General features: G+C 44.0%; 1 protein-coding gene across 1 annotated transcript in view; it reads right to left on the bottom strand.

Moving 5' to 3' along the window:
- GRM3 (glutamate metabotropic receptor 3) overlaps nucleotides 1-27,909 on the bottom strand; it is a 402,987-nt gene that overhangs the window by 15,708 nt on the left and 359,370 nt on the right. The window contains exons 4-5 of the mRNA XM_077473045.1: nucleotides 15,915-16,978; nucleotides 1,584-1,758 (exon numbers count right to left, since the gene is read on the bottom strand). Coding sequence (XP_077329171.1) covers nucleotides 1,584-1,758; nucleotides 15,915-16,978 — 1,239 coding nt within the window. The remainder of the gene's footprint in view (nucleotides 1-1,583; nucleotides 1,759-15,914; nucleotides 16,979-27,909) is intronic.

The following is a 27,909-nucleotide window of genomic DNA, read 5'->3' on the forward strand; positions in this document are numbered from 1 at the left end:
CTAAACTGAGGGAAAAAATGCTTTTTTATATATTTTTGGGGGATATTTATTATAACAAAAAGTAAAAAATAATGCGTTTTTTTGAAAATTGTCGCTCTATTTTTGTTTATAGCGCAAAAAATAAAAACCGCAGGGGTGATCAAATACCACCAAAAGAAAGCTCTATTTGTGGGGAAAAAAGGATGTCAATTTTGTTTGGGAGCCACGTCGCATGACCGCGCAATTGTTAGTTAAAGCGACGCAGTGCCGAATCGCAAAAAGTAGTCTGGTCTTTGACCAGCAAAATGGTCCGGGGCTGAAGTGGTTAAAATGTTCTTACATTGAATCTCACCTGCCATATATAGGTCTTCTTGTAAAGTTTCTTTGTCCTATTGGGAAGTCATTGCTCTGCTTAGCTTTGTATCATTAGCATACACATTAAATTATTTATTACAACCTCTATCTCATTTATTAAAAAGTTAACCAGAATTGGTCCCAGAAGAGAATCCTGGGGCATGCCACTCACAACACCAGACCATTCAGAACATATGACATTAATTACCACCCTCTGGACACACTCCTGCAACCGGTCTCCTGTCCAGGTACATACCATGTTCTCAATTTCAAAGGGTCTTAACTTGTAGATTGATCATTTGTGAGGTACTGTATCAAATGGCCTAGCAAATTCTAGATACACTACATCCACAGGCCTTCCTCTATCCAAATTACAGCTCACTTCCTTATAGAATGATAAAAGTTTGAACGGTTCTTGATAAATCCATATTGGTTACAACTAATGAAACTATTTTCATCAGCAAATTCTTGGATATGGTCCTTTATCATTTCTTCAAATAGTTTACATACTATTGATGATAGGCTGACTGGTCTGAAGTTATCAGGCATATACGTCGGCCCTCTTGAATGGTCTTGCATTTTAAGCGATGATGCTGAGGGCCTGAAGCATTGAAGAGAAGACTGTGTGCCTGGAGCCTGCTGGAGTGAGCAATAAGGTAAGTATCCTTTTCCTCTCCCTTATAGTGTACTTAAATCTAAAAAGGTGCTTGCAGTGACCCTTGTCCCCTCCTTTCCACACTGCAACAGTGGTTTTTTGTGTAATTCCCAGATCTCAGCTTTATGGAGAAGGTGTAGAGAGGGAAACTAAACTGTAAAAACTAGTGCAGCAATCATGTGTTCTGGGATGGCAGAACACAGACATGGGAATAGTTTTCACTGAAAGTGAAAGAAGTCTGTACTGACACCATCACCCACAATGCAGAACTACTGTTGCATAACCCAAAAGATGTCTGTTATAGGCCATGTGACCTTAACTCATTTATCGCCACTCTCAATAACGTGACCGCAGTGGAAGCATAAGGAGCAGACAAATTTACCTGGGGCACATTACAGTGTTAATTAGTCTTTGCTGGAGCACATAGGACTGAACATTCTACAGGTTAGTGATAATCTGACCAGTTCACTATAAGTCAAACTCTGAGAATCTAAGAATAAATTATAATACATACTGAATTTTTTTTATTCAGGTGAAATATAATATATTTTATTGCCATAAGATAGAGTGTAATTCTGCTTTCTCAAATACTCACACTGGGAATATGTAGTTGCAGTTCCACTGACACTGAATCTGTTTAAATGAAGTCTGTGTGTTACAACATTTTTCTGTGGTTGAAATAGGATGATATGGACCTTTGGTGCAAACAGGCATCCTAGCACTACAAAACCACTTAGACTTACAGAAATACACATGGTTGTAGTCTGGACCTAAAACAAAAGAAAGAATAAAATGATGCTTGTAAACCAGCCTTCCAACAAAAATCACCCATATAATTGCATTAAACATATACATTGAAAGATTGACCAGCTGTTACCCAGAGAAATAAAAAATACCATAATAATTCACTTTTCTCACAAGACATCCATCTAACCTGCAAAGTTTAAGTTCATTGTAGAAATTCATTCAGTTCATAAGAAATTGCAGACCAAAAATATAAAAAAATTTAATCTTCTCAGATATATACTGAATTTACTGTAGACTGCCAGCATGACATAATCCTCTGCATGAATAATGCATGAACTACTGTATTTCATCTCACTTCAGAAACAATATAACCTATCTATTAAGATACCATGATGCAAATATGGTTATAGACCACGTGCCTAAATATAGAAAATAGGCTTAAAAGAAAAGTATGGCCAAAGCTCTTTTGACCATACTTTTCCTGTGGGTCACAGGAGTCCACTTAGTTCTGCGCGCCTGTGACCCAGATTTAGCCTACAGTGGGCTAAATCCCGCTGTTGGCTGACATCCCAAAGCTGGTCCAGGCTCTGCAGGGATCTGGACTATAATGTCGGTATCCACACAGATACCTGATCAGCAGCTGGCTCAGCCTCTCTGTGCACAGCTGAGAGCCTGAGCCAGCTGCTCCTGCCCCCACCCCAGCTCGGGGGGTCCAGTGAGCACCGGGGGGGGGGGCAGAGCACTAAGAGGTGACTGACATTCACCACTCTGTGCTCAGAACAGACCCAAGAACTGAGCAATCAGTGGCCATTGCTCACTCAGTTCTCAGCATAGTTCAAAAAGCTACAGTTATAATTATTGCCATATCAACAGTCAGCCATGTGACTGCTAAATTCTGTTCTCAATGGCTCTAAATGCTGCAAATAACTATTGCAATGCATTATTCATTATTAAACTAAAACTAATACATACTAATTAATGTATCTGTGGTTACAATATATGACTGCAGCTCTGAATATGTTTGGAATCTTTTCAGATTTTTTGCTTAACTTTGTAAGTTTGTGATTCTTTATCTCTTATGGTATAAAATCAGGTTTAGAACTGCTCCCCATTATGGTTTTTATGATATGGTCGGAGATGGCATCACAGCCCTTGCATCCAGTTATTAGACTGTGAGGCATTCTTTGTGTTGGGTTGCACACTATTTACTGGGGGCAGCTGGTCCCAAGGATCATACACCTGCCCCCCAACTGAATATCTGAGGTGGGAGCTGGTGTTCTCATTAAAAGCCATATCTAGTAAAGAGGCCATTAAGATTTGTATAGTTTGACCAGATCTAAAATCATTTTTTATAGCATAAAAGGCAAATCAGCATCATTGTGAAAATGCTTAAATAATCTATATTTTACCAAATAATTTCTATAAAAGCACTATATTCCTTTCAAGATACAGATATAGTATAACCGGTCTGGAAATACATTTCTCATAAAATTTCAAAAGACAAAATGAGAGAACATGATTAGTAAGGCAGTGACTTCAAGGCTGCCTGTTGATTCAGTAGACACATTAGCACCAAACATTATCATGCAAGAACTAACTAGACCACAGCTATACAGTTTTATGAGAGTGTGGAGGCCAGCATATCAAAGGCAGGGCCCATGTGTAAGTGTAGGCTAATATATTTTAGATATAGTAATTCAAGATCAGGGACAGTCTTTTACATCAAACTGAAAAGCTCATGCTTTCAGATAATTAATCATGTACCTGAGTATTTTGTTTGAATTCCAAATTTACAGGCTTTAGTATTGATGTTACATGAATACTATTTAAATGGGCACTTAGCTACTAGGAAAAGATCTAACTTCTAAAGCTCCTGGATTCCGCTGAACAGACATGTAATACTGAATTGAAAGTGTTTGTCCCTTGTCATATGGCAGCAATTATACAGTAGGATGCCACTTTAAGTCTCTAAAGATTAATTACTACAGTATGAAAAGTGAGAGAGTTGCCTATTTACTTCCACCGTTAATCACTGTTGGGTAAAGTGACCAGCTGACATGTCTCCAAAACCGCTATGCAACCCTAACAATTCTAACTTCAAGGTCTAATTCCCTGCATTACAACACTTGTTAAAGTGAAACTCCAGGCAAAGAGCTTTTCGTAACTAAAAAAGTTACCTATAATTAGATGTATGACACATCCAGGATCACTGCCCTTTCCTTAAGTCACAGTATGTCCTCTCTGCTACTGGATGGTGCTACTCTTTCAAGTTGAATAATGGCCAGCAATTTTAAACTCACTTTCTGTGAGCACAGACAATAAAAGACCTATGGACTCATAGAAGAAAGCTGCAGAAAGTGGTGCATCATCATTACATGGTGCCATTTTCTGCAGCATGCAGAACCCACCCACTGCTGGATGAAGAAAAGGGGGAAGAGATCCTGTGACTATATAAATATATATATATTGTGTAGCGCTACTAAGCATTAGTGATGGACGAACTTCCGACGGGACGTTTCGCGAACGCGAAACGCGAACGGGCACAAACGTTCGCGAAAACGACCGTTCGCCGCGGGCTCCATTGACTTCAATGGGAGGCGAATTTCGCAAACCTTTAGGTCGAATTTGCGGCCACGGGGTAATTATTAGGGGGTAGCACGTAGTCCCACCACCTGGACAATAGCATAATACATGTATGAGGTGAATTTGGGATCGATAACTACAAGCATTTTTTTTTTATTTGGGAAATTGTTCTGACAATTCAGGACTATGGAGCTAATGAAGGCAATGGAGGAGATGGAAGGTCAGGGACCAGGGTAGGCAAACAAGAGGGTGCAGGAGATACAGAGCACTGACAGCAGCACCGTAATACAGAGCACTGACATCAGCACCGTGACATACAGCGCTGACAGCAGCTCCGTGACATACAGCGCTGACAGCAGCTCCGTGACATACAGCGCTGACAGCAGCTCCGTGACATACAGCGCTGACAGCAGCTCCGTGACATACAGCGCTGACAGCAGCTCCGTGACATACAGCGCTGACAGCAGCACCGTGACATACAGCGCTGACAGCAGCTCCGTGACATACAGCGCTGACAGCAGCTCCGTGACATACAGCGCTGACAGCAGCTCCGTGACATACAGCGCTGACAGCAGCTCCGTGACATACAGCGCTGACAGCAGCTCCGTGACATACAGCGCTGACAGCAGCACCGTGACATACAGCGCTGACAGCAGCTCCGTGACATACAGCGCTGACAGCAGCTCCGTGACATACAGCGCTGACAGCAGCTCCGTGACATACAGCGCTGACAGCAGCTCCGTGACATACAGCGCTGACAGCAGCTCCGTGACATACAGCGCTGACAGCAGCTCCGTGACATACAGCGCTGACAGCAGCTCCGTGACATACAGCGCTGACAGCAGCTCCGTGACATACAGCGCTGACAGCAGCTCCGTGACATACAGCGCTGACAGCAGCTCCGTGACATACAGCGCTGACAGCAGCACCGTAAGCAGCCCCAGGAGGAAGTCAGCACAGCACAGGGATGGTGTGATCCCCTCATAATAAGAACCCCCAGGAGGAAGTCAGCACAGCACAGGGATGGTGGGAGCCCCTCATAATAAGAACACCCAGGAGGAAGTCAGCACAGCACAGGGATGGTGGGAACCCCTCATAATAAGCAGCCCCAGTAGAAATATGACACCGCTCAACCTCTTCAAAGAGGAGGGTAGGGGCATATAGTACGGTGTGCTTTTTTGGGTCAGGGAAGTGAGCCAAATGAATTAAGAAGGTCTGTGTGCTTGATTCCAAAAATTGTTTATAGACATATACATGGTCTACTGATCACATGTGTTGAATTCCTCCGAGATCCATGCCTCATTCATTTTTAGAAATGTGAGGTAGTTAACACTGTGGTGAGCTAGGCGAGTACGCTTATCGGTCACAATCCCCCCTGCTGCGCTGAACGTCCTTTCGGACAGGACACTGGATGAGGGGCAAGCCAACAGTTCGATTGCAAATTGGGCAAGCTCTGGCCAGAGGTCAAGCCTGCCCACCCAGTAGTCTAGGGGTTCATCACTCCTCAGAGCGTCCACATCGGCCGTTAACCCAATGTAGTCGGACACCTGACGGTCTAGGCGTTCCCTGATGCTGGATCCGGATGACACCTGTCGATGGGTCGGCTGAAAGAATGACCTCATATCCGAAGTCACCAACACATCTTCAAACCGGCCTCTTCTTGCAGGCGCTGTTGGATTGGTACCCGCAAATCCTTCTCTGGGAGTGGGAATTGCTCCTCTGCCAGCGCACGCAAAAGCAGAATGCAGCATTTCTCGAAGCAAGGCCTGGAAGTGCTGCATTCTGACAGCCCTCTGCGACGGCGGTAACATTTCCGCCATTTTGTGTTTGTACCGGGGGTCTAAGTACGTTGCCACCCAGTACTGGTCCTTGACCCTCATGCTTTTTATACGGGGGTCCCTATTAAAACACTGGAGCATGAAGGCCCCCATTTGCACTAAAGTGGAAGCGGTGTGGTGGCCTGGCTCCTGCTCATCATCCAGGATAATGTCGTCCTCTTCATTCTCCTCTCCCCATCCTCGCACAACAGGGATCCCAGAAAGGTTTAAAGCATGCTCTTCTTGCTCCTGCTCATCCGCCCCGGCACCATCCTCCTCTGACTCCTCATCAGACTCCTGTTGTTGACTTGTCTCAGATAGAGTAGCCCCCCCTGGGAATTCATCCAGCATTGCGACTTCCTCATCTTCCCGCTCCTGCTCCTCCACAGCCTGATCAATGACACGACGCAATGCACGCTCCAGAAAGAAGGCATAAGGTACCATGTCACTGATGGCGCCATGGCTGCGACTGACCAGTTTGGTGATCTCCTCAAATGGCCGCAGAAGTCTGCATGTGTCGCGCATGAGCAGCCACTGGCGCGGTGAAAAAAAACCCAGCTCCCCAGAACCGTTTCTTTCGCAGAGTTCATACAGGTAGACGTTAACTGCACGTTTCTGCTGGAGCAGCCTATCAAGCATATAGAAGGTTGAGTTCCATCGCGTCGGGCAATCGCAAATAAGACGTCTGACCGGCAGATGGTGTCGCCGCTGAATGTCAGCAAGGCGAGCCATGGCCGTGTAAGATCTTCTGAAATGGGCCGAGATTTTCCTTGCCTGCCGCAAGATGTCCTGGACCCCAGGGTATTTGACAAGGAATCGCTGCACGACCAAGTTTAAGACGTGTGCCATGCACGGCACGTGCGTGATTTTGCCCTGTTTCAATGCGCTAAGCAGATTGGCACCGTTGTCACACACCACTTTACCAACTGTCAAATTGAGCGGTGTTAGCCACTCATCTGCCTGTGAACGCAAAGCTGAAAGGAGTGCCGGGCCAGTGTGGCTCTTTGCTTCCAGGCACAACAGACGCAGCACGGCATGGCAACGTCTCACCTGGCATGTGGAATAGGTTCTGGGGAGCTTGGGCGGTGCAGTGGAAGAGACGCTAGCAGCGGAAAAGGAGGAGGCAGCTGAGGAGGAGAGGGAGGAGGATGGAGTAGGAGGAGGAGAAGAAGAGTCAGGCCTGCATGCAATCCGTGGCGGTAAAACCAAATCTACACGGGTGCCACGGGTTACATGCTTGACGGCCGTCAGAAGGTTCACCCAGTGGGCAGTAAAACTGATATACCTTCCCTGCCCGTGTTTGCTAGACCACGTGTCTGTGGTCAGATGTATCTTGGCACCGACACTGTGTGCCAGAGATACATTCACTTGCCGCTGAACATGGCCATATAGCTCTGGGATGCCCTTCTCTGAGAAATACTTCCTTCCTGGGACCTTCCATTGTGGTGTTCCAATGGCCACAAATTTGCGAAAGGCCTCCGAGTCCACCAGTTTATATGGCAGTAGTTGGCGGGCTATGAGTTCTGACAAGCCAGCCGCCAACCGTTGGGCAAGAGGGTTATCCGGCGTCATCATTTTTTTACGCTCAAACATTAGGCCCACGGAAGCCTGCCTTTTTGCAGAAAAATGTGAGCTTGGCGTGATGGAAGGTGGAGTGGAGGACAATTGTGAGGAGAGAGGAGAAGGAGAAGTAGAAGACGAGGCTGGACGGTGAGAGCCTGCAGTGTGGCTTTGTGTGTTCCGTTGCTCCCACTGGGCTCGGTGATGGCTGCTCATGTGCCTTCTTAAGGCGGTCGTCCCTAGGTGAGTATTGGGCTTACCGCGACTAACGCGTTGACTGCAAAGATTGCAGATGGCAACGCTATTGTCAGCAGCGGACACGTTAAAAAAAGCCCACACTGCGGAGCCATGTGCCGGTGTCCTGGGAGCGCCAGATGTGACCGTACATGGTCGATGACTCGCTCCTGATACATTTGCAGTCTGCTTTGTCCCTGCTGTGCAATGTAAGTCATTGCTGCTTCTCCTCCCTATCTGCTGGTCCATATCTCCCTCTGAACTCCCCTCCTCTTCCTCTCTTGTGGGCACCCACGTGACATCACTAGACACGTCATCATCAACGTCACCTTCCCCACCGCTATAAGTAGAGTAGGCAGCAACACCGGGGACCAACCTCCTCCTTGGGCTGATCTGGGTACTGGCGTCAGACTGCTGAGTAGCGCTTGTTGCTACCTCCTCTTCCTGATCCAATACCAAGAGTGGCTGCGCATCAGAAATGTCCTCTTGATATGGATCGGAAAATAATTCCAGTGACTCAAGCGGAAGGTATGTGGTGGTGGTGGTGGTGGTCGTGTTGTTGGTGGTAGTGTCTTTGGGGGTGCACATAGCAGAGAGTGAAGAAGAGGGTGCAGATCGAGAGGATGAGGAGGGTGCAGAAGAGTAAGGCTGAGCGAGCCACTCAACCAAGTCTGGTGCATCCTTTAAAGTAATTGAACGCACCTTCTGCAACTTCCCACTTTGGCTCAAGCCTGTTGCTCCTGCCCTACCCCTACCACCCCTGCGGAAGGGCCTGCCTCTTCCTCTGCATGTCATTTTTTAAATGACCCTGTGACAAAACTCTTAGTCCCTATACCGCTGAAGGACTGCTGCAGTATAGGTGAGCGGTCAGCAGTGGTGCACGTCAACCCTATCTATTGTGGACCTATAGCGGTCCTTACAGAACAGCAGACTGTACCGCACTCAAGCCTATGTACCGTAGCACCCTATACCAAGTTACCAGTCCTTATAAGAACTTTTGTGGACCAAGCAGGTTGTGTATTAGTGTTTAGCAGACTGTACGTCAGTCCCTATACCGCTGAAGGACTGCTGCAGTATAGGGCAGCGGTCAGCAGTGGTGCACGTCAACCCTATCTATTGTGGACCTATAGCGGTCCTTACAGAACAGCAGACTGTACCGCACTCAAGCCTATGTACCGTAGCACCCTATACCAAGTTACCAGTCCTTATAAGAACTTTTGTGGACCAAGCAGGTTGTGTATTAGTGTTTAGCAGACTGTACGTCAGTCCCTATACCGCTGAAGGACTGCTGCAGTATAGGGCAGCGGTCAGCAGTGGTGCACGTCAACCCTATCTATTGTGGACCGATAGCGGTCCTTACAGAACAGCAGACTGTACCGCACTCAAGCCTATGTACCGTAGCACCCTATACCAAGTTACCAGTCCTTATAAGAACTTTTGTGGAACAAGCAGGTTGTGTGTTAGTGATTAGCAGACTGTACGTCAGTCCCTATACCAATGAAGGACTGCTGCAGTATAGGGCAGCGGTCAGCAGTAGTGCACGGCAACCCTATGTATTGTGGACCGATAGCGGTCCTTACAGAACAGCAGACTGTAACGCACTCAGGCCTATGTACCGTAGCACCCTATACCAAGTTACCAGTCCTTATAAGAACTTTTGTGGACCAAGCAGGTTGTGTGTTAGTGATTAGCAGACTGTACGTCAGTCCCTATACCAATGAAGGACTGCTGCAGTATAGGGCAGCGGTCAGCAGTAGTGCACGGCAACCCTATGTATTGTGGACCGATAGCGGTCCTTACAGAACAGCAGACTGTACTGCACTCAGGCCTATGTACCGTAGCACCCTATACCAAGTTACCAGTCCTTATAAAAACTTTTGTGGACCAAGCAGGTTGTGTGTTAGTGTTTAGCAGACTGTGCGTCAGTCCCTATACCGCTGAAGGACTGCTGCAGTATAGGGCAGCGGTCAGCAGTAGTGCACGGCAACCCTATGTATTGTGGACCGATAGCGGTCCTTACAGAACAGCAGACTGTAACGCACTCAGGCCTATGTACCGTAGCACCCTATACCAAGTTACCAGTCCTTATAAGAACTTTTGTGGACCAAGCAGGTTGTGTGTTAGTGATTAGCAGACTGTACGTCAGTCCCTATACCAATGAAGGACTGCTGCAGTATAGGGCAGCGGTCAGCAGTAGTGCACGGCAACCCTATGTATTGTGGACCGATAGCGGTCCTTACAGAACAGCAGACTGTAACGCACTCAGGCCTATGTACCGTAGCACCCTATACCAAGTTACCAGTCCTTATAAGAACTTTTGTGGACCAAGCAGGTTGTGTGTTAGTGATTAGCAGACTGTACGTCAGTCCCTATACCAATGAAGGACTGCTGCAGTATAGGGCAGCGGTCAGCAGTAGTGCACGGCAACCCTATGTATTGTGGACCGATAGCGGTCCTTACAGAACAGCAGACTGTAACGCACTCAGGCCTATGTACCGTAGCACCCTATACCAAGTTACCAGTCCTTATAAGAACTTTTGTGGACCAAGCAGGTTGTGTGTTAGTGATTAGCAGACTGTACGTCAGTCCCTATACCAATGAAGGACTGCTGCAGTATAGGGCAGCGGTCAGCAGTAGTGCACGGCAACCCTATGTATTGTGGACCGATAGCGGTCCTTACAGAACAGCAGACTGTAACGCACTCAGGCCTATGTACCGTAGCACCCTATACCAAGTTACCAGTCCTTATAAGAACTTTTGTGGACCAAGCAGGTTGTGTGTTAGTGATTAGCAGACTGTACGTCAGTCCCTATACCAATGAAGGACTGCTGCAGTATAGGGCAGCGGTCAGCAGTAGTGCACGGCAACCCTATGTATTGTGGACCGATAGCGGTCCTTACAGAACAGCAGACTGTACTGCACTCAGGCCTATGTACCGTAGCACCCTATACCAAGTTACCAGTCCTTATAAAAACTTTTGTGGACCAAGCAGGTTGTGTGTTAGTGTTTAGCAGACTGTGCGTCAGTCCCTATACCGCTGAAGGACTGCTGCAGTATAGGGCAGCGGTCAGCAGTAGTGCACGGCAACCCTATGTATTGTGGACCGATAGCGGTCCTTACAGAACAGCAGACTGTAACGCACTCAGGCCTATGTACCGTAGCACCCTATACCAAGTTACCAGTCCTTATAAGAACTTTTGTGGACCAAGCAGGTTGTGTGTTAGTGATTAGCAGACTGTACGTCAGTCCCTATACCAATGAAGGACTGCTGCAGTATAGGGCAGCGGTCAGCAGTAGTGCACGGCAACCCTATGTATTGTGGACCGATAGCGGTCCTTACAGAACAGCAGACTGTAACGCACTCAGGCCTATGTACCGTAGCACCCTATACCAAGTTACCAGTCCTTATAAGAACTTTTGTGGACCAAGCAGGTTGTGTGTTAGTGATTAGCAGACTGTACGTCAGTCCCTATACCAATGAAGGACTGCTGCAGTATAGGGCAGCGGTCAGCAGTAGTGCACGGCAACCCTATGTATTGTGGACCGATAGCGGTCCTTACAGAACAGCAGACTGTAACGCACTCAGGCCTATGTACCGTAGCACCCTATACCAAGTTACCAGTCCTTATAAGAACTTTTGTGGACCAAGCAGGTTGTGTGTTAGTGATTAGCAGACTGTACGTCAGTCCCTATACCAATGAAGGACTGCTGCAGTATAGGGCAGCGGTCAGCAGTAGTGCACGGCAACCCTATGTATTGTGGACCGATAGCGGTCCTTACAGAACAGCAGACTGTAACGCACTCAGGCCTATGTACCGTAGCACCCTATACCAAGTTACCAGTCCTTATAAGAACTTTTGTGGACCAAGCAGGTTGTGTGTTAGTGATTAGCAGACTGTACGTCAGTCCCTATACCAATGAAGGACTGCTGCAGTATAGGGCAGCGGTCAGCAGTAGTGCACGGCAACCCTATGTATTGTGGACCGATAGCGGTCCTTACAGAACAGCAGACTGTAACGCACTCAGGCCTATGTACCGTAGCACCCTATACCAAGTTACCAGTCCTTATAAGAACTTTTGTGGACCAAGCAGGTTGTGTGTTAGTGATTAGCAGACTGTACGTCAGTCCCTATACCAATGAAGGACTGCTGCAGTATAGGGCAGCGGTCAGCAGTAGTGCACGGCAACCCTATGTATTGTGGACCGATAGCGGTCCTTACAGAACAGCAGACTGTAACGCACTCAGGCCTATGTACCGTAGCACCCTATACCAAGTTACCAGTCCTTATAAGAACTTTTGTGGACCAAGCAGGTTGTGTGTTAGTGATTAGCAGACTGTACGTCAGTCCCTATACCAATGAAGGACTGCTGCAGTATAGGGCAGCGGTCAGCAGTAGTGCACGGCAACCCTATGTATTGTGGACCGATAGCGGTCCTTACAGAACAGCAGACTGTACTGCACTCAGGCCTATGTACCGTAGCACCCTATACCAAGTTACCAGTCCTTATAAAAACTTTTGTGGACCAAGCAGGTTGTGTGTTAGTGTTTAGCAGACTGTGCGTCAGTCCCTATACCGCTGAAGGACTGCTGCAGTATAGGGCAGCGGTCAGCAGTAGTGCACGGCAACCCTATGTATTGTGGACCGATAGCGGTCCTTACAGAACAGCAGACTGTAACGCACTCAGGCCTATGTACCGTAGCACCCTATACCAAGTTACCAGTCCTTATAAGAACTTTTGTGGACCAAGCAGGTTGTGTGTTAGTGATTAGCAGACTGTACGTCAGTCCCTATACCAATGAAGGACTGCTGCAGTATAGGGCAGCGGTCAGCAGTAGTGCACGGCAACCCTATGTATTGTGGACCGATAGCGGTCCTTACAGAACAGCAGACTGTAACGCACTCAGGCCTATGTACCGTAGCACCCTATACCAAGTTACCAGTCCTTATAAGAACTTTTGTGGACCAAGCAGGTTGTGTGTTAGTGATTAGCAGACTGTACGTCAGTCCCTATACCAATGAAGGACTGCTGCAGTATAGGGCAGCGGTCAGCAGTAGTGCACGGCAACCCTATGTATTGTGGACCGATAGCGGTCCTTACAGAACAGCAGACTGTAACGCACTCAGGCCTATGTACCGTAGCACCCTATACCAAGTTACCAGTCCTTATAAGAACTTTTGTGGACCAAGCAGGTTGTGTGTTAGTGATTAGCAGACTGTACGTCAGTCCCTATACCAATGAAGGACTGCTGCAGTATAGGGCAGCGGTCAGCAGTAGTGCACGGCAACCCTATGTATTGTGGACCGATAGCGGTCCTTACAGAACAGCAGACTGTAACGCACTCAGGCCTATGTACCGTAGCACCCTATACCAAGTTACCAGTCCTTATAAGAACTTTTGTGGACCAAGCAGGTTGTGTGTTAGTGATTAGCAGACTGTACGTCAGTCCCTATACCAATGAAGGACTGCTGCAGTATAGGGCAGCGGTCAGCAGTAGTGCACGGCAACCCTATGTATTGTGGACCGATAGCGGTCCTTACAGAACAGCAGACTGTACTGCACTCAGGCCTATGTACCGTAGCACCCTATACCAAGTTACCAGTCCTTATAAAAACTTTTGTGGACCAAGCAGGTTGTGTGTTAGTGTTTAGCAGACTGTGCGTCAGTCCCTATACCGCTGAAGGACTGCTGCAGTATAGGGCAGCGGTCAGCAGTAGTGCACGGCAACCCTATGTATTGTGGACCGATAGCGGTCCTTACAGAACAGCAGACTGTAACGCACTCAGGCCTATGTACCGTAGCACCCTATACCAAGTTACCAGTCCTTATAAGAACTTTTGTGGACCAAGCAGGTTGTGTGTTAGTGATTAGCAGACTGTACGTCAGTCCCTATACCAATGAAGGACTGCTGCAGTATAGGGCAGCGGTCAGCAGTAGTGCACGGCAACCCTATGTATTGTGGACCGATAGCGGTCCTTACAGAACAGCAGACTGTAACGCACTCAGGCCTATGTACCGTAGCACCCTATACCAAGTTACCAGTCCTTATAAGAACTTTTGTGGACCAAGCAGGTTGTGTGTTAGTGATTAGCAGACTGTACGTCAGTCCCTATACCAATGAAGGACTGCTGCAGTATAGGGCAGCGGTCAGCAGTAGTGCACGGCAACCCTATGTATTGTGGACCGATAGCGGTCCTTACAGAACAGCAGACTGTACTGCACTCAGGCCTATGTACCGTAGCACCCTATACCAAGTTACCAGTCCTTATAAAAACTTTTGTGGACCAAGCAGGTTGTGTGTTAGTGTTTAGCAGACTGTGCGTCAGTCCCTATACCGCTGAAGGACTGCTGCAGTATAGGGCAGCGGTCAGCAGTAGTGCACGGCAACCCTATGTATTGTGGACCGATAGCGGTCCTTACAGAACAGCAGACTGTAACGCACTCAGGCCTATGTACCGTAGCACCCTATACCAAGTTACCAGTCCTTATAAGAACTTTTGTGGACCAAGCAGGTTGTGTGTTAGTGATTAGCAGACTGTACGTCAGTCCCTATACCAATGAAGGACTGCTGCAGTATAGGGCAGCGGTCAGCAGTAGTGCACGGCAACCCTATGTATTGTGGACCGATAGCGGTCCTTACAGAACAGCAGACTGTAACGCACTCAGGCCTATGTACCGTAGCACCCTATACCAAGTTACCAGTCCTTATAAGAACTTTTGTGGACCAAGCAGGTTGTGTGTTAGTGATTAGCAGACTGTACGTCAGTCCCTATACCAATGAAGGACTGCTGCAGTATAGGGCAGCGGTCAGCAGTAGTGCACGGCAACCCTATGTATTGTGGACCGATAGCGGTCCTTACAGAACAGCAGACTGTACCGCACCCAAGCCTATGTACCGTAGCACCCTAGACAGACCAAGTTACCAGTCCTGATAAAGAGCTTTGTGGAACAAGTGAGTTGTGAATGATTAGCAGACTGCAGCAGAAGGGCAGCAGTCAAGTATAATATTCTTTCTATATTTGGAAGAAAGAATATTATACGTGTACAAGCCTATTACCGTACCACTGATACCAGTCCTGAAAAGAACCTTTGTGGAACTAATAGTAACAGCAAGTCTTTAAAATTATCCTCACTGCCTGACACACTGCTTCCTGCCTGTCCCTATACAAATTGGCAAAAAAGAGTAGGCTGGAACGATTAGCTGGAACAGCTCTTTTGTGGACCTGATAGTAACAGCTAATGATGATGATGATGATGATGATGAAGAAAGACTAATCTGGCTGAGCTGTCCCTAAAATAGCAGCATACAGCGCTCTGTCCCTTTATCTAAACTGACAAAAGAAACTCAGGCTGCTGACCTAACACCTATACCAGTCCTGAAAAGAACTTTTGTGTACCAAATAGCTAGCGTTTTCTCTGTCCCTACTCCACACAGGATCCTTTCCCTACAGTGACAGAAGAAAGAATGTAAAATGGCCACCGGATCGGGTGTATTTATAGGTTAGGGGGAATGTCCAAGTGTCCATGAGCTGTCATGTCTCAATTGGTTGTCCTGTAACACATGATAAACGTGTCACGAAAGGTTAAAGTTCTTGTATACATTAAACACGTAAGTCCGCCGGGGCGAACGACGGAAAAAGGCGTTCGAACCCGCGGATGGCGAAAGTCGGAAATTCGCCGCGAAACGACCGCCGGGCGAACCGTTCGGCCATCACTACTAAGCATCAAGCATATGTGCTAGTATAACATATGTGCTTATTTAGTAAAAAACATGCCTACCCCATGTACATATATAACTACAAGTTATACCTAGAAACAAATATGGCTTTTAGAGATTAATACAAATGTATAATATTGTTTAAAATGTGTTAATCTCTTTTACACACATATTAAAAAAGACTACATATGACATACATGTTCATAGGTGTATTAAAGGCATCTTATTAAGGTCATAATAAAACAATTTAACATATTAATGAACTTACCCTGTAGTCACTTGATGTCACATAGAATATGGGAAGGAATGCAAGCCAGATTATACAAGTTGTATACATTGTAAATCCAATAAACTTGGCTTCATTGAAATTTTCTGGGCATTTTCTTGTCTTGAAGGCATATACAGTACATAGAATTACTAGAACAACATCGTATGTTAAAGAAATTAACATACTGGAATCCTTGACATTGCATTTCAGTATGACAGTTTCCCTCTTCTCTGGAATTGTAAACCGCCTGGTTCCTGGATACTCCAACATTAACCACACAGACACAATGACAATCTGAACTGAGATAAGACTTAGACATATGATAACTTGAGACTTGGGACTGATGAATTTAGGTCTTTGAGCACCATCTGCCACCCCACTGAAAATTCTGGCAATGCGATTTGTTTTTGTAAGGAGAGCTGAGTAGCAAACTACAAAAGAGGTCCCAAGTCCCAATCTGCGTAGAGTACAAATAACTGGGGAAGGTTTGGCTATGAAGAAAAATGTCATACAGTAGCACAAAAATACACCAATCAGTAGAATGTAGCAAAGTTCTCTCCCTGAAGCTTTTACTAAAGGAGTACTGTTATGCTTGATAAAAACTCCTCCAACTAGAAATGTACAGATAAAGCCAAGACACGCAATGGTCACCGGTCCAACGGCCCATGCATCTTCCCACTTGATGTAGTCTTCTGGTAGGTCATAGCAACCAGTTAAATCTGAGGTTGGCCACCGGCCTGGGCCACAGTCAATGCATGTGAACTCATCTGCCAGGTATTCATAAGTTTCACATGGAATACAGATCCAGCAGCAAACGTCTCCTGGTTGCATACTCTTCATTTCATTTGGTGCACATGGGTCACTGCACTGTGAAGTTGGCACCATACTCTTTGACCACTGTATCAAGTCAAAATCCAAAGACAGGGTTTCAGCCCACTGGCCTATCTTTAAGTAGGAGTATTTTCCATTGTTGTACTGGAAATTGAATACATTGTACAGACCAAGCCCATCTCCATAAGCATCGAACTTCACAAAGCTGTCTGCACTTAGAGGAATAAATGGAGCTGTCAAAAGAAATACGAATGCATGAGAATATATACGTGTAGTAAACATCCATCCAACTGTCATGAACATAATAATGCACACTCATTGTCCTAATAAGCATGCATAATAAAAGGTCAAATGTACAACTAACGCTTTGTCCCCTCTGTTTGCAGATACTTACCATTTGCATGCTACTGGTCACCCTCATGTGGCAGTCAGAGAGCCCTTTGAAATACCTTGTACTTTCATATATCAAAGAGCATGTGACTATCTCCCCTTTCTTCCACAACGTAGTGATTGGCATATGTGTTCAGGCCCAAGCACTGCCATATGTGTGAATGTGTCATGTGTATGTTCTAATATGGACTAATACCAAAATGACACAGGGTTTAATACACAGGGCTCTGGGGAGGCAACTCAAGTGGGGGGGGGGGGGGATATTTGGGAAAAGTAAGTATCAATTAAAGGGGAGATTATCAAGAGGGCATTTTACTTTGTAGTGAACATTAACGATAAAAGTAATGTGTATCTATCACAGGGTGGTTCTGTGGATACAATGAAAAATAAAAAATCCAAATGCCACGTCCTTTGAATAACTTGAAGCAAAACGAAAAGAGGGGAAAAAAACAGGGAAGGGGAAAACCACACACAAAAATAAATAAATTAATTTAAAAAAAGTGTTGGTTGTGTTGGACTTTTTAGGCATAATAGTATCTTTAAATATACAAAAGGGAAAAACAAGGAAAAAAGAATATATTTAACATAAAAAATAATGTATTTATAAAGAATAAAAATTAGTATAAAACATAACAAGTACTGTTTCATATCCTGTCTAAATTAGTACATTTTAAGCAATATCCATATCTGTTTCCATTAGGTATATAAACCCAGAGAATGAGAAAATGTACATTAATACTCAATATAAAAAAGATTACAATAGACAGGGTATTGATTACAGAACCGATCTTAGATATATTCTGGCGCTCTACATGTTTCGTGTTTTAATCAACGCTTCCTCAGGAGCTTTATCAATTTTCTAAAATAGAGAAAATGTATCAATCAAATCAAAACATAAAATATTTCATATACATTTACATTTATAATCAATTTGCAAAATAAACAAGAACACAAGAACAAGTGTTCTTGTTTATTTTGCAAATTGATTATAAATGTAAATGTATATGAAATATTTTATGTTTTGATTTGATTGATACATTTTCTCTATTTTAGAAAATTGATAAAGCTCCTGAGGAAGCGTTGATTAAAACGCGAAACATGTAGAGCGCCAGAATATATCTAAGATTTGTTCTGATGCAATCAGACTCTGTGGCATACCATCACTTCCTCCTTTCCCTAGCCAAGTGCAGTGGTGGGGGGGGGCGCAACTTGTCTACTGACTATGGAAGACACAGACACACTGTGCTCTTGGGCAATGTGCCTGTATCTTCAGTGTGATGACAAAAAATGCAAACTGACCAAGCTTGCATGGATCATTAGCCATGCTAGCATGGTTAGTTTACTCTCAGGAGGAGGGGTGCAGGCAGTATCAACCAGGTAAAACAGAACATTAGCAGGTAGAAATTTAATTGTGATGACAATTCACATTTAAACAAATTAAAGAGCTATTGCATTATTTTTAGGTTTACAAACACTTGAACTTTGCTGCGGGACCCTACGATCTGTAGTTAAGCCCCTGCTAACATATTTCTGCTGCAGACCTTATTGCATCACTTTGCTTCATATCACTGGTTTGCTAATCTCTATAATACACAGTTATACGTTTTAAAGTGTTACTAAACCCACAACTGTAAAAACAGTCTATATATGCAGCATAGCATGCTTGTTATACTCACTGTGGAACGTAAGGGGTTAATCCTGTGCATTATGGCTTTTTTATGCACAGATCCTTCCCTCCTGCACTGTCCATATGGGGAAAGACAGCTAACACAGGCAGGGTAGCCAGCCTGCACATGCTCAGTAGGGAAGGGCCGAACTAATCCCTGTTCGGTTCGCACTAGAACATTCGAACACCGCAAAAGTTCGGACCTGAATAACAAATCCCATTAAAGTCAATGGGACCCGAATGTCAAAAATCAAAAGTGTCCATTTTGAAGGCTTATATGCAAGTAATTGGGCATACAATGGTTATAGGGGTCTGGGTCCTGCCCTGGGGGGCATGTATCAATAAAAAAAAAAAAGTTTGTGAAAAACGTAATTTTTAAATGAGCAGTGATTTTTTTGATTTTTAAAGTGAAAGCATAAAAATGAAAAAATGCCAATATAGTGCCGGGGTGGGGGGGGGGGTCCCCTTAGTCTACCTGTAAAATGGCAGATCTGTACCATGTCTAGAATCTGTTGCAGCAATAATTGCATTTATAAAGCCAAAAAAATACCATTATTTTGGTCAGCAACAGATGGGGAGCCAGTGTGTAGATGAGGACACAATGTAGTGCACTGGGAACAAGATTCGAGATTTTTTGGATACATTCTGGGGTCACTTTGACTTTAGATAAAGGTAATGGGTGTGTAAAAATTGGTCTATGGGTGCCAGTGGTGCCTTCCCAATGTAAGCCTATAGAGGAAATCTTGATGAAAGCAAAAATTGGCCTTGCTGTAAAAAATTGCAATGATATGCAACTGTCAAATAGGGGCTGAAAAATTGGTCTTTGGGTGTTAATTGTGCTCATGAAACCTATACCAAAAACATTCTTCCAGATAAAATGAACACCCTCAAAGATAGGCAGCCTTGGAGTTCTGCAGAGATTCCATATCCCAAAAAGACTTAATCAGTGACATCGGCACCAGGGGCTTCATAGCTGGTAATCCAGGACTGATTCATTTTTATAAAAGTCAAACGGTCCACGGAGTCTGTGAACAGATGCATTCCATGATCAGTAACAAAACCTCCTGCAGCACTGAATGCCCATTCTGAAAGCACTCTGGATGCAGGGCAGTAAATACATGGGAAGGTGTAGATGTGGCGCTAATTTATTAGAATTGATGGTAGATGAATAAAAGCTAGGTAGTACAATTACTATTAAATGAGTAGAGACCAGGTGATAGGAACCTGCACCTGCAGCAGAATCCCGTGACAGGATCCTGTTAAAGTGAAGAAAGTTAAAAAGTGCTAGTTCAAGTGCTGCTGTGTTACACCCTCTGTCTGTTGTGGGGTTACAGCAGAAAAAAGGGGGGTGTTTGAATTGCTAAGTGTTCCATCAAAAGCAATTCAATCTTGATAAAATAAAAGTAAAGAAATGAAACCAAAAAGAATTATGTGCCAAAGTGTGTTACACCCTCTGTATTATTCAAGGTGTCAGAGGTGTATAGTGGTGTATTGTTGATGTTGTGTTGAAGTTTGTGAGGTTATGAAGCCTCCAATTAACATATAATACAATGATGGTAGGTCCTATTGTGTTCCAAACCACATGCGTGTTTGATCCCCTGCTACAAAAACTTACTGCATACCATACAGTCATTAGCAGAAAGCAAAATCAACTAATAAAATGAAAAATGTAAAAAAAAAGTGTGAAAGTGACACCAAAATAAATTACGTGCTGAAGTGTATTACACCCTCTGTATTATTCAAGATGTCAGAGGTATAGTGTGGTGTGTTGTTGGCGTTGTATTGATATGTGTGAGGTTATAAAGCCTCCAATTAACATATAATACAACGATGATAGGTCCCATTGTATTCCGAACAACATGTGTGTTTGACCCTCTGCTGCAAAGATCTACTGCATACCTTACAGTCATTAGCAGGAAGCAAAATCAGATAATTGGAATAAATAATGTACTGCTGTGATAATTGCAATTGTAAACAGTGATAGAAATTTTAAAAGTAAACAATAAATAAATGGTGGAATTAAATTAATGAAAAATAAGTAGTAAAATTAGTCCATTGATTGAATAATAAAGTGACTTGTGCTCAAAAACAGTGTCCAGTGCCTGATCAGAATGATGTTGTTAGGGTCGGGGGGGGGGGGGGGGGGAGGGTTGGGTGCTCCGGATATTGTGAAATATTATCAAGCTACCCATTTACGAATTATTGCTACCTGGTCCTCTCTTAATGCCACAAGTCGGTGGGCTGCTATTGAAAAGGGGGTCCTGTATCCGGTTCACCCATGCTCCTTGATCTGGGGCGCCCCATCCCCACTGCCCTCTACCCTTAGACGTCAATCTACGGCCCCAATGTCATTTACTTTTGACTTGTGGCAAAAGTGTAACAAAAAGTACTCCCTCTCCTCAGCCTGTCCCCCCCCTCACGAATGTCTTATTTAATCCTACTATCCCTGATGGATTGTCTATGGGTAGGATTTCCCTGTGGCTAGATCCCCCTCTTTTCCAACTTAGAAACCTGGTACACCCTGTCTCCCCGGTAGACTCCATGCCTTTGAGACCTTGCGAGAAAAATATGACATTCCCAAACATTCGTTTTACTTCTACCTACAGGTGAGACACTTCTTTAACTCTAAGTCTCCGACTTTAACCCTTGACACTCCCACAGCTTTTGAGCATCTCTGCGCTCAAGGCCCACATCAACTTAATTTAATTTCCTCTATTCACTGAATCCTCCATGAGTCGACCCCTCTAAATGAATTTATGCATTTGTACATGAGTAGATGGTCTCAGTTGTTGGACAAACCTATCTCCCTGCAGACGTGGGATAGGATTTGGTCCTCTACTTTCAAATCCTCTAAGTGTGTCACGCAAAGGGAAACAGCAATAAAAATCCTTATGTTTTGGTATAAGACCCCCGATGTCATCCACAAATACGATTCCTCAGTCTCGTCATCTTGTTGGCGATGTGGACTTGACATTGGGTCATTGTTTCATATCTTTTGGAAATGCCCTTTGATACGGCCTTTCTGGATAGCGGTGGGGTCTTTGGTGGTGGAGGTGACAGGGGTATCCCTCCCGATTAATCCCTTACATTGTTTGCTGGGTCTCCCTGTACCAGGTATACCTAAAAACACCAATCGACTGGTTTCCTACATTTTACTTGCTGCTAAGAGGCTTGTCCCATTGTGTTGGTTGTCCAGTGCAACCCCCCCCTGGCCTAGGTTACTCCAACTGGTGTCTGAAATTAGGAGAATGGAGTATTTGACAGCCTCGGTGCATGATTTGGTTCCCCAGTTCATGGGAACCCTGGGATCGATCGGCATATGGGGCTCCCCCTGCCGGTACATCCATCTGACTGCAGCTACCGACCGGGGCTCTTTGTTGATGGCTACCGCCCCCCCTTCCCTACCCAGTTCTCCGGGTAACCTGTCCCTCCCCTTCCAGGGACTTACTATGCTGACCATGTGAATGTTCGGATGTTTTGCCTTTTTCTTTTGGCCACCGGCCACTTGTTGATCAGAATAGTTTGTTTGATTTACATTAACTGTTTGTTCTTTACAGTACGAGATACAGATACGCAGTTCACCTCTGTGCCTGCTTTTGTGGACATTTTTCTCTGTCTGTTGTAACTTATGTTTTTCACCATGATCTATATCTTTCTTTGTGTACTGAATCTTCCAATGCACTAGTGTATTGTTTTTGCTTTGAAAATTAATAAAAATTGCAATTATAAAAGAATGATGTTGTTAATCCTTTAAGTGACAGTAGTACCAGTGAACTTATCCCTGCTGATAGTAGATATGCACTCACCAGATGACCTTATCCCCCCAGGGGTACTGCACGTTCCCAGTATAAGCCACTGTGTAGATCTCTGGAACCAGTTGGGCAATCTGTTTATCCATTACTGGCGTCCCACCGAGTTTTTACATACAAAAGAAAGGGCTGTCCATAGCATAATATTGCTTTTAAATTTAATTTATTTGTGGGTAAAAAAAAGTAATCTACTCAAATTTAGTTAAAAATATACATGCAACAGTGAATATGGAGCAGGCGCCGGGTGAAACAAACAATCGTGGCCCTGACCGGAAGTGATGCAAAGACGTAATGTAACTCCGTCCTATGCATTTCGTCATTCATATGGCTCCTCACAGACATTATTGGGAGGGAGGGGGTGGTGCTTATAAGCAAATGTAAAAAAAAGTTGAAATCTGTACATAGATGCACTTTAATGGGCGGCACAGTGGTGTAGTGGTTAGCACTCTCGACTAGCAGTAAAAAGGGTCCCTGGTTCAAAACAAAACCACGGCACTACCTGCCTGGAGTTTGTATGTTCTCCCTGTGCCTGTGTGGGTTTCCTCTGGGTACTCCGGTTTCCTCCCACACTCCAAAGACATGCTGGTAGGTTAATTGGCTTCTGTCCAAAAATTGGCCATAGTATATGTATGGGGACCTTTGATTGTGGGATCCTTGAGGGTAGGGACCAATGTGAGTGTGCAATGTACAGGGATAGGGACAATTGTAGACACTTACTCAGGTTGAACTGGATGGACTGGTGTCTTTATTCAACCTTACTATGTAACTGTAAACAGTTTGGTGCACTTTAATTTGAGTACTCATACTACACAGACACACTCCACGGATACACTATAATATACTGCAATATAATGCACCACATGTACAGTGATGCACAGAATGATATGGCGTCAAACTGGCAGTAACACACACAGAATTATATGGCGTTAGACTGGCAGTAACGCACGCAAAACTATATGTCGTTAAACTGGCAGTAACGCACACAAAACGATATGGCGTTAAACTGGCAGTAACAAAAACAAAACTATATGGCGTTAAACTGGCAGTAACGCACACAAAACAATATGGTGTTGAACTAGCAGTAATGCACACATATCACGTTAAAATGGCAGTAACGCACACAGAACTATATGGAGTAACTGGCAGTAAAGCACACAGAACTATATCACGTTAAACTGGCAGAAACGCATGCAAAACTATATATGGTGTTAAACGATCAGTATCGCACGCAAAGCGATATGGTGTTAAACTGGCAGTAACTCACACAGACGTAAATGATGTTAAACTGGCAGTAACGCACACATAACTATATGGCGTTAAACTGGCAGTAATGCACACAAAACTATATAGCGTTAATTTGGCAGAAACACACACAGAACTATATGACATTAAACTGGCAGTAATGCACGCAAAACTATATGACGTTAAACTGGAAGTAACGGACATAGAAGTAAATGATGTTAAACTGGCAGCAATGCACACAGAACTATATGGTATTAAACTAGCAGTTATGCCCACAGAACTATATGGTGTTAAACTGCCAGTGACACACACAGATCTATATGCCATTAAACTGGCATTAACGCACGCAAAACGATATGGTGTTAAACTGGCAGTAACGCATGTGAAACTATGTGTTGTTAAACTGGTAGTAACACATACAACTATATGGTGTTAAACCGGCAGTAACACACAAATCTATATGGTGTTAAACTGGCAGTAACGCACACAAAACAATATGGCTTTGAGAGGGTGCGGAGAAACTGGATCAATGTACCATATGTTCTGGTCATGTAAATGCCTGCATAGCTTTTGGAATGGGATATTCTCCTTAATCTCTAGGGTTACTGGGTTCTTCATCTCCCCACAAGCAGAGTTAGCTCTCCTTCATTTGAGGATAGAGAATAGAGTGTGTTCCCAATCAATTTCGCCATCTAAACATACAAATCCTTACCAGAGCTCAGATGACTATAGCATCGCTTTGGAAATCCAAAGCTCCTAACGTGTCAGATACAATAAAAAGAGTACAAAACTCTGCCCTATGTGGAAAAATGTTGGCGTTCAATCAAAACTCTACAAAAATTTTTAATGATATCTGGAAATGCTGGTTAAGTGAATTCCCACAATCAAACAATTAGATTATGAGCCATAGGAGGAATTAATCTTGGTTACAAATAAATCAATAAGTTGAGTGGAGGTGCCGAGTGGTGGTCAGTGTAAGTTAATTCAGTTTTAGTTAATATTGTTTATAATCTTTTTGTTACTTCTTTCTTTTTTGTCAAAGAAATAAAGAAAAAATCTCTGTGTTTTTTTTACGATCAAGGAGGACTAGTTAACTATGAACAGGCAGACTGGGGAACTAGATCTGGGTGCCCATGTGGGTACACTCATTTTGGGTGACCCACAGTGGGTTGGATCAAGGGTGCTTCCATGGATGCAAATGGTCAACCTATTATTATAAAATAGACTTGCATCTGCTTGACGTCTAGGTGAACGGGGTGGGACACTGCTCTGCGCTCCACGGCACAGTGAGTTCCCCACGGGGGGCCAGAGTGCGTGGGGAGTGTCAACCTCTAAAAGACCTGACCTGCAATTAGCAACATGATTTTGATGATGACTGTATCTGGGTTGTACCCAATGTGATGGACATTTGCCTGTTCGCTGAATAGTAAATTGTAAGCTCTTAAAAAAAACAAAAAACAAAACAAAAACAAATCTACAATGTCATGTAATTGTATTTTAACTCTTGAAATTTCAATAAAAACGAATTGAAAAAAACCCAAAACAATATGGCGTTAAAATGGCAGTAATGCACACAGAAGTAAATTACGTTAAACTGGCAGTAACGCACACAGAACTATATGGCATTAAACTGACAGTAATGCCTACAGAACTATATGGTGCTAAACTGTCAGTGACAAACACAGATCTATAAGGCGTTAAACTGGCAGTAACGAACACAAAACTATAGGGCGTTAAACTGGCAGTAATGCACGCAAAACTATATGGCATTAAACTGGCAGTAGCGCAAACAAAATGATATGATGTTAAACTGGCAGTAACGCACACAGGAGTAAATGGTGTTAAACTGGCAGTAATGCACACAGAAATATATAGCGTTAAACTGGCAGTAACACACATAAAAATGATATGGCGTTAAACTGACAGTAATGCACACAGAATAAATGGTGTTAAACTGGCAGTGACGCACACAAAACTATATGGTGTTAAATTGGCAGAAACGCACACAGAACTATATGATGTTAAACTGGCAGTAACGCACACAAAACAATATGGCGTTAAACTGGCAGTAACACACACAAAACTATATGGCGTTAAACTGGCAGTAATGCACACAAAACTATATAGCGTTAACTAGCAGTAATGCCCATAGAACTATATGGCATTAAACTGGCAGTAATGCACGCAAAACTATATGGCATTAAACTGGCAGTAATGCACACAAAACAATATGGCGTTAAACTAACAGTAACGCACACAGAAGTAAATGACGTTAAACTGGCAGTAACGCACACAGAACTATATGGCATTAAACTGGCAGTTACGCCCACAGAACCATATGACGTTAAACTGTCAGTGACACACACAGATCTATATGGCGTCAAACTGGCAGTAACGCATGCAAAACTATATGTTGTTAAACTGGCAGTAACGCACAAAACAATATGGCGTTAAACTGACAGTAACGCACACAAAACAATAAGCTGTTAAACTGGCAGTAATGCACGCAAAACTATATGGCATTAAACTGGCAGTAACGCACACAAAACAATATGGCGTTAAACTAACAGTAACGCACACAGAAGTAAATGACGTTAAACTGGCAGTAAAGCACGCAAAACTATATGGCATTAAACTGGCAGTAGCGCAAACAAAATGATATGATGTTAAACTGGCAGTAACGCACACAGGAGTAAATGGTGTTAAACTGGCAGTAATGCACACAGAAATATATAGCGTTAAACTGGCAGTAACACACATAAAAACGATATGGCGTTAAACTGACAGTAATGCACACAGAATAAATGGTGTTAAACTGGCAGTGACGCACACAAAACTATATGGTGTTAAATTGGCAGAAACGCACACAGAACTATATGATGTTAAACTGGCAGTAACGCACACAAAACAATATGGCGTTAAACTGGCAGTAACGCACACAAAACTATATGGCGTTAAACTGGCAGTAATGCACACAAAACTATATAGCGTTAACTGGCAGTAATGCCCACAGAACTATATGGCATTAAACTGGCAGTAATGCACGCAAAACTATATGACATTAAACTGGCAGTAACGCACACAAAACTATTTGCGTTAAACTAACAGTAACACACACAGAAGTAAATGACGTTAAACTGGCAGTAACGCACACAGAACTATATGGCATTAAACTGGCAGTTACGCCAACAGAACCATATGACGTTAAACTGTCAGTGACACACACAGATCTATATGGCGTCAAACTGGCAGTAACGCATGCAAAACTATATGTTGTTAAACTGGCAGTAACGCACAAAACAATATGGCGTTAAACTGACAGTAACGCACACAAAACAATAAGCTGTTAAACCGGCAGCAATGCACGCAAAACTATATGGAGTTAAACTGTCAGTGACACTCACAGATCTATATGGCATTAAACTGGCAGTAACTCACGCAAAACTATATGGCGTTAAACTGTCAGTAGCCCAAACAAAATGATATGGTGTTAAACTGGCAGTAACACACACAGGAGTAAATGGCGTTAAACTGGCAGTAACACACAAAACTATATGGAGTTAAACTGGCAGTAACTCACACAGAAGTAAATGGTGTTAAACTGGCAGTAACGCAATCAAATAGACGGTGTTCAATCGTCACTACACTGACGCTATCTGAACTGTCCCTACTCTAGCTATACACTAATGTAAAGATTACTGACACGGTCTCACTACACTACACTGAAACCATGTGAGCTGTCCCTACTCTACACTAATGTATGTATGAATGACACGGTCTCACTACATTACAGTGAAACTATCTGAGCTGTCCCTATTCTAGCTGCACACTATGCAAAGCTGAATGATGGTCCTCCACACTACACTCACACTATCTAGACTGACACTAAGCTAATATTTTACACTGACAATTTAAGAAAAATAGCACAGTATAGCACACTAACTAATAGCACTGAACAGAACCCTGTTCTATCTCACCCCATGCCAAAATCACACTGAAAATGGCTGCTACTGAAAGAATACTTTTATACTGTGGGGTGGCAATGAGCCACGACAGT

Source organism: Lithobates pipiens, unplaced genomic scaffold, assembly GCF_037356315.1.
Source record: "Lithobates pipiens isolate NorthernLeopardFrog02 unplaced genomic scaffold, aLitPip1_a1.2 Scaffold_8, whole genome shotgun sequence".
Lineage (NCBI taxonomy): Eukaryota > Metazoa > Chordata > Amphibia > Anura > Ranidae > Lithobates > Lithobates pipiens.